Source organism: Euprymna scolopes, chromosome 3, assembly GCF_053919585.1.
Source record: "Euprymna scolopes isolate OS-2025 chromosome 3, ASM5391958v1, whole genome shotgun sequence".
NCBI classification, from domain to species: domain Eukaryota; kingdom Metazoa; phylum Mollusca; class Cephalopoda; order Sepiida; family Sepiolidae; genus Euprymna; species Euprymna scolopes.
Window position 1 is genome coordinate 79,686,372 of NC_136484.1, and position 13,236 is coordinate 79,699,607.

General features: G+C 37.4%; 1 protein-coding gene across 6 annotated transcripts in view; it reads left to right on the top strand.

Moving 5' to 3' along the window:
- Window positions 1-13,236, top strand: part of LOC145256465 (serine/threonine-protein kinase Nek8-like) — a 453,710-nt gene that overhangs the window by 210,855 nt on the left and 229,619 nt on the right. For all 6 annotated transcript variants that reach the window (XM_080115404.1, XM_080115411.1, XM_080115420.1 and 3 more), the window contains one exon: window positions 475-619. In XM_080115404.1, the coding sequence (XP_079971530.1) occupies window positions 475-619 (145 nt within the window). The remainder of the gene's footprint in view (window positions 1-474; window positions 620-13,236) is intronic.

Sequence of the window (13,236 nt, forward strand, 5' to 3'; positions counted from 1 at the left end):
CATTTTTCTACTGCATTTATGTACATGCTACATGCTACATAAATATATATGTGAGTGTGTGTCTATGTATAGTAATTATTGAAATATAAAACATCACTTGAACCTTTTAAATGCTTGCTATATTGTATTACATACAAAAAGTTGAATACTTCATTGTATGTTAAATGTGTATTGAAAATCATAAAAATATATAAAGATTAGTTTATAGTTTATACTCCTCATTCATTGAGTCCCAATTGTATTGGATATTAGATTATATATAGTGCAGCAATATTCTTTTTATTTTATTTGGACATGTCATTTCATTAGCTGAAAAAACATTCTATCATTTTGTTTACTTGTTTTTCTTATTTTTAGGTCAAAGGGATATTTCTCAAAGTTAAGATTGATGTAATTTTGAACATCTGTGATGATTAAATTAACTATATTAACCAATAAAACCAATTTTTTGTAATATTTTATATATTTTTATAGAGTGTTGGCATTGGGACTGACAACTTGCTATCTAATTCATTGGATCCTAATGTCCCTACTTTTGTTCCAAGATACTTAGAAGGCCAGGCTGCTGTAACAATTCAACATGTAGCTTGTGGTGATCTTTTTGTTGCTTGTTTAACAGGTTTGTATGTGAGCAATTCAAATAATTACTTCTAGTAGTATTTCTACAAAATTATTTTCCTTGTTTACTTTCTTCAGAAAAAAATGTTATTCATTTACTTACACGGACGATAAAACGCTTTGGATGATTACAGATTTCAAAGGGGTTCTGCTAAAACCGTCAGATTTTAAAAACCAAAGCACCTTAAGTTCTCAAAATACCTCTGTTTTGTTCGAAAATGAATATACTTTCAAATGAATTGATAAATAATAATGTACATTATATATTTCAAGAGCTTTAAGCAAATGAAGTGATAAAATGTTAACATCCAAAATTTGTGGATGATTTGTCAGCTTTAGCAAAAAGTGTTTTTTGATATTTAAATGCGAGGTGGGGGGCAAAAATACTTAGTTTTCCAAACATCACGTTTTCTGTTAGTGACATCACTTGTTTTAAATGAAATTTATTTTTGTCTGTTTGTTGTAATTCTTGTTAAGTTTCACACCCCTTATTTACGTAAGTTTACATTTTTAAAAGCAATTTGATGTTCAAAGTCTAAGGCATAACATTTTCAAAAGCCAACAATTATGACCTCTTAAAAAAAACTCCCTTAATCCTACCTCTAACCCTAGGTACAAGTGGCAAGCCTCCTCCTCCTCCTCCTAAAACCTTCTTTAGCCCTAACAATAATGCTAAGTCCAAGTGGTAAGCTTCTCACCAAACAAAGTTCATATGTCTAAACAAAAAAAAACAAAAAAAAAACAGATCCTTCCTTAAAGAAAAGTGCATCATTTATCACCCATAAAAAAAAAAATTGGTCAGTTATCCTAAAATGCTAGTATTGTCTCGAAATGGTAAATTATTTTACATTAAATTCATGTGAAACTAACCCCCACTCTAAATTCTAAATTTGTTTTTGTTTTATTTCTATCAAGTCTTCCAAGTGTTCACATATAATTTTCCTTAGTTTAATCATTAACCCATAGTCAGAATGGCAACCTCCCCACCCTCTCATAATTGCGCAAAGACCCTCTTAAAACCACACATAATCATCTTTAGAAAAAAAAAAAAAGAAGGTGCACAGGATGTATCTCCTATAGAAAAAAAAAATGGTTAACTGCTCTAAAACGCTAGAATGGCTAAAAATGGGGAATTATTTTACATTAAATTCTAAAATAATACTTGTTTATATTCCATTAAAGTTTTTCCAGGTATTTACACAAAGCTTTCTACAAAGCTAAAATCGCATATTTTGGAGAAGTGGTCAGATGGAGTGAGGGGTGGGGGTTAACGGAGGTATTAATCTACAATAATACCAAAGAAATATTGCAATACATTCATTTTTAAACAGTCCTAGATTTCAATTTCAGTTATTTGTACATATAATGCATTACAATTCAGATTTGAGTTTTCTAATTTCTTTTCTTTTAATGGATACATGGCATTTTAAAAAAATTGCAGCATATTTATGTGCATTTACTGCAGATTATTTGAAAACCATTAATTTTTGGAGATTTTCAAGAGCATATTCTAATTCTTAGCACAAAAATAAACTTATATGGTAAATTTCATTGCTTAGTCTTGTGTTTTAAAAAAGATATGACATTTTTACTAAAAAAAGTAGTGTAAAAAATGTGACTAAATGCATATGGTTCTTAAAGAGGGAAAACATCCAAACATGTGAGGCACAAAAATAACTTGCTTAATTTTAATCGGATTTTAAAAATTTAAAAAAGATTCATTCTTAGCCCATCAAGCTCTTTCTATAGATACCAATTTTGAAATATTTTAAGCCATTTCAATTTTTTCATGTGTATTGCTACTTTGTTATATACAAAGAGTAATTGCAGTGCATGTGTTGTAAATTATGTTATATCGCATATCCCTCCAGATTTACACTGATGCAATGAGATTAGGTTGTTGGAAGATGACTCCCTGACACAAATGCACCTTCATTAACACCTTTGCTTTTGTTTTTCTTTTTAATTATTTGCACAAGTCATGTTCTACAAAGCCCAAAACAAAAACAACGGTCCCCTTCTCCTCCCTCCCCCTTTTTTTCTACACCCCCACTTCCCTACTGGCTTAAAACATACCAACCAATAATACTATAACCCTTTCCCTTTACAAAACTCAATCATGTTCTGCAGGGCCGAGAATAAAAATAACAAAATCCACCACAAGAACACCAAAGCAAGCATTATGATTCATGAAGGAAGAAATTAAAAACAACTAAACTAAAATCCATGGATAAAATATTTGAAGAAATAAACAATTTTAAGCATTAAAAGTTTTTTTTTCAATTGACCAGATGTTAATAAGCTCCATCGGTGGGACATCAAAATATGCTAACTGCTTCCCTGCAGAGGGTAAAAGTCCCCCAATGTGGTTACCTGTTGGCCGTACGTAGAGACCTGTAATGCCTTGGGACAGGATCCTGGTGGTTGAGCAGTCCATGACTTGGGTAAAAAAAGGTGTGGCCTTGACCTGGGTAAAAAAAAAAGGTGTGGCCTTTCAATACACCACTTCGGCCCTTACCTCAACTAGACGAGAGGTCAGAGGCTTAATCCAATCAATCAGTTAGTTATGTCAAGCCCTAACACTTACACTGGCAAATGTCAATTACAACATTAAAAAAATGAAGTCTAAAGATAATCTTCTTACTCTTACTGCAAACACAGGCAAACCAAGAAAGTGTTTGAAGGTGGCGATGGCAAGGGTCAATCAATTGCTGAGATAAAACACATAACTGCTCTCTACTCAATGTTTTTGTTAAACTGAGAAACTGAAACTAAAGGAGGAATCAGGAAATGATGGCACAAACTCAACCTATTGAGTATATCTTTTTTGTATCCTTGGAATGAAAGGGCGAATGGGTTTCGTTCCTAACATTTCACATTTGGGCTCTGAGGAGGGTGGGGAGCAAAAAAGATGAAATAACCAAATTTGTATGGAAATCGGAAAACCACTCAAAAAAACCCAGAAAATTAATCAATAATGCTGAAAATTAAAGAACACACTCCAATGTATCTGATGTGTCCAATTCACACAGTGAGCTAGAATCCATATCAGTGTAAAACAACTCTGTAGAATTTATAGAAAAAGAACAATTTCTCAAGATTCCTAGTAATTTCCTAACCGAAAAAAGTTACTATACAAATATGCACGCCAAAAATGGTAAAAAAAAAAAAATGAAAAATGGCAATCTTCTGATCAAAGTAGATAATTATAAATATGCTCAAAATCTCTTAAAAATGAAAAACTTCCACATTTATCATTCGTCCATGAAAAATTAAACACGTCAAACGGCATCATAAGAAGCCAGAAACTAACCTTTGCAGCATCTGACGAAATGAAAACAGCTTTAAAAAAACAAGGGGTAATTGACCACACCCGAATTAATATCAAAAGAAACGGTCAAACTATACCCACAAATACGTACATCCTGACTTTTAATACCCCCACAATACCCAAAAAAATTAAAATCGGATTCGTAATTGGAAAAGTTGAACCATATATTCCAGCCCCTCTAAGATGTTTTAAGTGGCACAAATTTGGGCATCATAAAAAAACCTGTAGAGGGTACAGAACACGTGGAAAATGTAGCATAAAGGAACCTAATCATACAGAGGACGAATGCCCAAATGAAATAAAATGTTCAAACTGTCATCGAGATCACCTGATTTTCTAATACTTGCAAGACTTTTAAAAAAGAAAAAGAAGTTGTGGAAGTGAAATACAAGGAAAACATTTCCTTCCCAGAGGCAAGGAAAATTGTAAATTCCCTCCAAAAAACAAACACCTATACAGAAATCACCCAAAAACCAAACCAAACAAACTACCAAGATTCCCTCAACAAATTAATATCAGAGCTCAAAGATCTAATTGAAATCCTAAAAAAGACTCCAAAAGAAATCAACATGAATTAAAATAATGCCTACTACAACACCCAAAAATGATTCAAACCAAAAATAAACCCCAAAAAACAAACCATTAACCAGACCTAACTAAACAAAACCTACAAATCACAAATTCACCTCTCCAATAGCTTTAAAACATTGGAGATGGAGAACTCTGAGGAGCACAATACCAACAATAAGGAGAGTCCTTTAATCCTCCACATGAGTTCTAATATAGAAATAGATAACAACAAACAAAAAAACAAAGGCTCTACAAAACCATCCAAACAGACAAGAACAATAAATGGGAAAAATTCCTCGAAGAAAACCAGCTCCACAAAAACCAAACCTTGATCTCGCTTAACCTCTAAAACCAGAGAGAAATCAAGCATAAAAACTAACAGATCAATTGAACACAAAGAACCAGAAGCCATGGAAACAGAAACCAAATTCACCAATGATAAAAAGTTCATAAATACACAAACTCACAACTCAAGCACAAGAACAACAGACCAAAATAAATTTAAAACCTTGGAAACAATGAAAATAGAGAACAAAACCTCCAACCCCCATAATCAAGTAGTAAAAAAAAAGAAAAGAAAACGTCTAATCTTAATAACACAGAAGGAAATCGCATACATAAAAATTAAACTATGGCCAACAAAATAATCCAATGGAATTACAGAGGTATAAAAGCCAACTGGAATGAATTACTTCTACTAATATTCGGTCTCTGCCCCACAATAATATGCCTACAAGAAACTTTTTAAAACCTAAATATCAATCTCCATAGCTTCACTGAATACAACCACACAACAAATAACCCAAATAGATCTTCTGGAGGAATGTCCATTCTCATTAACAACACCACAGCACAAAGCCAAATAAATCTACAAACTAACTTTCAGGCAATTGCCGTCACAACCACCCTACATAGAACGGTCACAATCTGCTCCATGTACCTACCTCCAAACAACCCCATAGATTAAACAGAAATAGAAAACTCATCAACCAACTCCCTCATCCCTTTTTATTATTAGGAACTTTAATAGTCATAATGCTATTTGGGGATGCTCAGACAGAGACAGAAAAGGAATCATTATAGAAAATATTTAACAACAACAACAACCTATGCATATATAACAACAAAAAAAAGCAACCTTTATTTACTCTGCTACAAAGTTGTACTCAGAAATTGACCTCTATATAAGTGATCCTAGTATTTTTATGGACAGTGCACGTGGATACCTGTGCAAGTGACCACTTCCCAATAACATTAGAACACTTTGGTCCTGAAATAAACTCAAAAATTCCTCGCTGGAACCTTAAAAAGGCTAACTGGAATAAATTCAAATTATTATGCAAACACAAACTCCTACCTGGAAAACATGAGAAAAACCCGATCACTCACTTTACAGATACCATTATCTCAATAGCAGAAGAATGCCTACCTAAAAGAAAATCATCAACCAAGTATAATCAGCCCTGGTTTAATGATGACTGCAAAAAGGCTATCAAGCTACGATGTGCTGCATTAAGAAAATTCAACAACCAACCAATTACTCAGAATTTAAACAACTTCAAAATATGCAGAGCACAGCAAACAATAAAAGAAGCTAAATGGGAATCATGGAAGAACTTTGTGTCCAAAATCAATAACAACACAAAAGACAAAACCATATGGAATATGATACGGAAAATATCAGGAAAAAACACTAGTTCCCATCTCAACCACCTCTGTATAAACAATAACAAGATAAACAATAACAAAATAACCCCCAAAAAAAGAACATGACCAACATGCTTGCAGATACTATTGCATCATCCAAAATTACAATAAAAAATTCTAGACTTTTAAACAGGAATCAGAAAAAACAAACTGAACTTTAAAAGTAATAATGAGGAAGAATACAACAAACCTTTTACCATCCATGAACTAAAAGATTCATTAAAAAAAAGCCAACAACACGGCTGAGGGACCTGATAAGATAACATGATTTTCTAAAACAACCACCAGATAAATCATTAAAGTATTTACTTTCCATTCTTAATGACATCTGGATCAATGGCAATATATGGGAACAAGCGAGAATCATTCCCATACCAAAACCAGGAAAGGATCCATCTGACCCCTCCAATTATCACCTATAACTCTAACAAGCTGTGTGTCTAAGACCATGGAGAGAATGGTCAGATTAATTTAGTTTCTGAAACAAATAAAATAATAACCAATTTTCAATGCAGCTTCCAAAAACATTGGATCCTACAGACCATTTAATTCAATTAAAAACTTTTATCAGAAATTCATTTATACAAAAAAATATTGTTTGATGCATAAACCAAGGCGTGGATTGTTCTCTATATGTCAATGATTTTTTAATTGCATCCATATGCTCGAGACATATCCACCTAATTGAAGTCAACTTCAACAATGCATTGACAAAATAAAAAAATGTACAACAAAGAATGGCTTCAAATTTTCATTAATAAAACAAAATGCATGCACTTTTGTCAACTTAGAAAACTGCACCCATATCCTCTTATAAAACTAGATGATACACAGATTTCTGTTGTAGATGAACATAAATTCTCAGGGCTAATATTAGACAAAAGACTTACATTCATCCCTCACATCAACACCTTAAAAATAAATGTAATAAAACTCTCCAGCTAATGCGGGTTATTGCCCAAACAGATTGGAGAGCAAACAGACAAACCCTATTAAAGTTATATAGATCGCTAGTGCGATCAAAACTAGATTATGGCAGCTTCATTTATGGTGCTACCAGAAAGTCATACATAAATATATTAGACACCGTTCAGGGCCTCAGACTTACTATGCGAGCCTTCTGAACTTCCCCCATTGATAGTCTTCATGCCAATGACCCCCATTATCAATTTGACGCAAAAAACTAGCCTTACAATACTTGACCAAAATTCTCTCTTGCCCAGACAATCCTGCTTACTAATAAATAATCTCATTATGCAGAAATGGCAAGAACAATGGAATAACTATCCAAATAACAAACTTTTCAAAATTAAACCCCCACAATAGAAGAACGGTTACCAGATTCCAGAAAATCACAGGAAGTGTTTTTGTCCACTCCTTCTTGTAGCATAAAGCTCAGCCAGGTTTATGTGCCCAGCGTAATTTTGTGACCGAAGCCAGCAGGCATCTTCTACGATAAATCCATTGACTGCAAGCGCAACGCCAAGGATGAGTGAGCTGGCGTCCATCCAAACTGTAAACTCACTCCCATCGACGCGCCAGATCCCTCGCACGGGGTCGTCCTCTGGCCACAGCTTCCACCAGCATGCTTCGCAGGGAGGGATCGCGCACCTCATCATCCCATCTCGCTGACATGGAAGTCGCACGTAAGTCGCACGGAAGTGGCCCACCAGTTTTCCGCAGATGGAAAAAACGCTCCGGCGCGTGATGTTGGATGGAACTTCTGGGATGTCACCACCTCTTCCCCAGCGGAGTCCGTCTGCGCTGCCGCTCACATGCAAGTCAAGAACTTGCAGGCTCCTTGCATGACAGCCCAAAGCTCTCAAAGTGTTCTTTCACTGCCTGGGCAGACATGAGGCTCTCGTTCACAAAAATGTTGTCAATATATGATGACGTCGCCTGTTGCACGGCTTCATCCTGACACCGAATCGCCTGCATAATTGCTGTCATAATGTTCGGGACCACGTTCAGGCCAAACCCCAGCCTGGTCAAACAATAGCGAGTCCCTTATTATTTGTGTCGATGTACATGCAGGAGGGTCGTCGGCTGTGATGTTCATATTTCAAACTTGATTCTTTCTCCATTGAATGGTTTCTACTAGTGTTTTTTTTTTTGCTGTGATGACTTTCGAATTATGCTGTTAATGTAGGCACAGAAAAAATAGGCTTTTGTGTGCGTTTTGTATGTCCATTTAGTTTGTGTCAACAAACAGGGTTTTTCTCAGAGCCGCCATTATTGTCACTATCACTGCTCCTGCTGATTTCGTGTTTTGTTTATTTAAATCTGGTTTGGTTTTATGGCAGATCAACCTTTCTTTTCTTTGATTATTTAATGCCAAGTTTTGTAATTTGTTTTTTTTTTGTGTGGGTTAGATATTTTTATTTATTCAGTAAGTCAAGTCAGCCTTTTTTGTATCATTATGTGATGTGTGTGTGTGTGTGTGTTTTTGTGGGTGGGGGTAAAGTTGGATTGAGTTAAAATTATATTCTTCTCTATAAATTTACTTTTTTCAAAAATGTTAGTATTTTGTTGGAATTTATTTTTTTTAAACAGGTCTTTCATATTGTTGACATTGTAATAATTTTGCCGGATATGCGCGAGATCGCCACAATCCAAAAGAAAGTGTTTTACCGTAAAGAGTTGTTGGTATACCAAACAGTCTGGAGGGTCTACTTTTTTTAGGTGCCATCTTGGACCCTTTTCAGCATCATGACGCTGCGTCGGCAAAGTGCACAGTGAGGCCGTTTAAGAGGTAAGCCTGCGTTCCCACAATTTTCGCCACGCTCCCCCCCCTCGATATCATAATCACAAAGAGGGCAGGGACACAAGTTCCTGGTCCCCTTCTCCGAAGAAGCACCCAAAGAAAAAGGCCATTGCGTCCCTGCCCTCTCTGTGATGATGATATCAGGGGGGAGCGTGGCGAATATTGTGGGAACGCTGGCTTACCTCTTAAACGGCCTAGGTGTGAACTTTGCTGATGCAGCGTCATGATGCTGAAAAGGGTCCAAGATGGCGCCTGGGTGTTATATCACAATGCAGTCTCACCAAATCTTGTGTGCTCTCGCGCACATATGCAAATATGCAAATTTAGGGGACTCTTTCTTTTATAAAAACAGGCCACTGAAGCAGATGAGACAGAGGTGAAAACGAGTCTACAGAAAGTATTAACAGACGGCGCTGCTGCAGTGAGCTGAAGTTTTGTGTGCTCCTTTTTTTTTTCTTTGCAACGTCACCCAAGGAACACTATGAGAACATAATTCTTGCTTGAATACGAGTTTTGTCTGCATAAATTTGATACAGACAAGTGAATGACAAAAAGATGACTTCCTGCTGTACGTTAAAACATGGAAACTAACATGACTCTTAAACAAAAAGGATGTATCAACAACTGGAGCCATTATGTCTTCAACTATGTCCGTGGGCCAAGTACAAATGCAATTTGTTTTCGACAACCAGGCAGAATAGGCTAGATTGCCAAACAGTGAGTTTTTTCGTCGACACTGCCATCCCAGCAGCAGCCCAAGCATCAGCAGTGGCCAGCCGTTGTCAACCTCACCTAAAACATCAACAGCAGTCCTGGTCACATAAACACCATAATGACTGCCCTAAAATCGACATCGGTAACAGCAACCACCACTGCTCAGAAAAATAATGATTACCACTTACTAATGCGCCAACAAACAATACAAGACATCATGAGGCAACAGAAGGCTTTTCGCCTAGGAAGCAGTGTTAATCAATTCATCATGGCACTAAACAAAATTTATGCAGTACACGTCGTACCAGAATTAACAACCTACCCCAGTTTGGAAGGCGAATTTGTCAAGTCTGTGAAAGACATACTGGACCAGGGTGTATTTCAGCAAATACTCGACTTGGACCAGGACACATTCACCCTCATCTACCTGAAGGAATACCTCCTAACAAATCGACATCCCGATACCTACCTTTCAACAATTAACCTGAACCTAGGACTTAGAACAGCAAAATGGTGAAAAACTAAGATTTCGCAACTCAAAACTACACTCAGAGAGCAGCCATCTACATTAAGTGCAAATTTAAAAAGGGACAGAAACTTGGAACTATCTGTCGACTTATTTCAATCATAGGCGCAATGCTTATGAGTGAAAAAGTGAAAGTGTGGAACACAAACATCTACCCTCACCTCATCAGGACGATGGACAATTACTACACCACAATTGGTATAGCAACTGAAGCACAATGATACTTGGATTGCGGTGTAAAATCTTACGTTGCCACCTATACCACATTTCTCCTTCAAAACCACCATTAACAAGCAAATCGATCAACATCAACATTAGCATCAAGAAGTTTATTAACAAACGCCAAGTTTGTTAACAAAGTCAAGTTTCCCCATCAGAGATACCCCAGAGACCTTCTCTGCTTTAAACACAACTGCAGATATTGGCACCCACCCTGCACCCAAGCACAGGCCTTTGCCGCAGCAAGGAACAACAACGTTTCAGAAATCAAGGATCAAGATTTTCCCTTCGGTCAGGGCAAGATGTGATGCCTTGTCTGATCTAATACAATATCAGTCATCACATCTTCAATTTTCAAGGACACGCTCACCGTTCACCTCTTGTTCAGTCCACCTTCAACGTTGGCAACACAAGCTTCTCTGCTAGATTCTGGATGCTTGACCTGCATCATACCAGTATCCCAGTTGCCAATCAAGGCCAAAAAATACATGACCCTCGAATGTCCAAGTGAAAGGCATCAACATCGCCCTTGGCAAACTAATCTGTGACATTATAATTGGTAACCAGAACTCACCCATAAGTGTAAACACACTAACAACAGCCCAGACTACACCAATCCTGATAAATAAAAATATCCTATGCCATGTTCTATGTCATCGACAACCAGAAAGCGAAAGTGGAGTTCAGACACATACCCACCCAGGGAGGTTCAATGCACACAGCCACTATTATATGACCCACATCACCAACCCACAATTTTACCTATAGCACCCATACTGACACACCAGAACCCTGCACCCTGGAGGAAAAGCTAACGTGCCTAAAAACAGCACAGGACTCTCACTATCAAACCACTCCAATAGAGACAAATTAGAGGCCAGTGCTAACCTACCGATTCGCTACACCGACATTATTAGTACTGAAAATGGCGATATGGGCACATTCATCCAACCAATTCGAATACCAACTAACAACCTGTTGCGTAGTCAAAAGCAGCACCAATCCCTTGAAGTGGAGGCCAATTCTGAGATTAATCGCATGGTGAATGAAGGCATCATCGAAACCTACAGCGACTCCAAGGGCTTTAATAACCCAGTATTTGCCATACACAAGAAAAACAAATCAATTTGCATCGTCATCAATTTTAAAAGAACACTAAACAAAGTGCTAGTTGATCTATTAGTTGATCCATACCCAATACCTGGGATCAATCACTTGTTTAACAAAATCAGCAAAGGCAATAGGTACTTCGCCAAAAATTCGGACAAGCTGAACCCAGACAAATACTCCTTCTTCACAGAGCCATATAATAAACAGCAAAGGATTCAGAGTCAACCTTGGACATGTTCATGCCATCAGAGAAATGAATCCTCCAACTTCAAGAAAAGAACTTCAAAGTCTTATAGGTCCTTTAGTATGGATCAAACAATTCCTTGAGACACGCTTTCATGAACAAATGAAGTCAAACATGTTCTCAAAGCCTATGGCTCCCATACACAAGCTCAACAAAGCTAACAAGCCATTTCATTGGACAAAGAATGCTGACAGAGCCTTTAGAAAAATCAAAGACCGATTATCCTCCCTGCCAATCATCTCATTTCCTGACTTCTCCAAGCCTTTCACACGCCAGCGACATCGCATGTGGGGCAATCCTAATACAAGAGGCCAACAATGAGATGAACATCATCGCAGTTGCATCCCATGTCTTCAATCTCACTAAACAGAATTGGTCCACAACTGAAATGTGAGGCATATTCTGTGAAGTTAGCGATATTGAAATTCGACTATTTTCTACACAACCGCCCCTTCGTCCTTTGCACAAACCACAGGTCGCTGACATATCTGGACCAATGAGAATTCAACAACGCAAAACTACGAAGATGGCAAGAGGAGATATCATGTTACAAATTTGTCTTGGAATACATGGAAAGCGAATCCACTTTATGGGTTGATATGTTCAACAGATGCTACAGACAGAAGAAGACCAAGACTCTGAAAACATTTACTAAGCCGTTCTAACCTACACGTTTACGTCCCATCATGATGCATCGGGGACATCAACAGCCTACAACTCGTTTCCAAGACGCACACCCCACAGAACGCCCAGACACAAACGCATCAGCGACACATTCTTCATTTACCACACCAACTCCACCATTCCCGCTGAAAGAATCTGCAACCACCTGGATATCGCAACTGAACAACAGAAGGAGGGGACCTTAGCTAAGATCGTACACGCACTTCAGTCAGCCCATCCAGACAGCCTACAAATTGATCTCAACAACCATGAGCATCAATTTTTTCTTGAATCGACAACCGCCGTCTTAATGAAAAGTGACCACAAACATTCCCCAAAGTTGGTCGTGCCATACAAACTCCGAGCCAGATATCTCTACCAAGGACACAACGCCAACTACTCAGGCATAACTCAGATGCAGGAACTCCTTTCCAGTTATTAGTAGGAAGCCATGAACAGTGACATCCAAGTTTATGCCAGTTCTTGTATTATGTGCACAAAATGCAAGGGGAACTACAGTAAATGTACCCAATGGCCCATGAATCACTGCAAACGGGGGAAGAGACCATTCGGATTTGTCTTCATAGACTTGATCACAATGCTCAAGTCAAGAAGAAGGTTATCGTCAGTTCTGCGATCAGATGTCCATTATACAGAAACTCCATTGACCCCGGCATACTGGACAATGAAGAATGCCCTTTACATGTTATGTGAAGAGAGAAACTGTGAGTGGACAGACATTCTTGAATCATGAGCACCAAAACCAACAA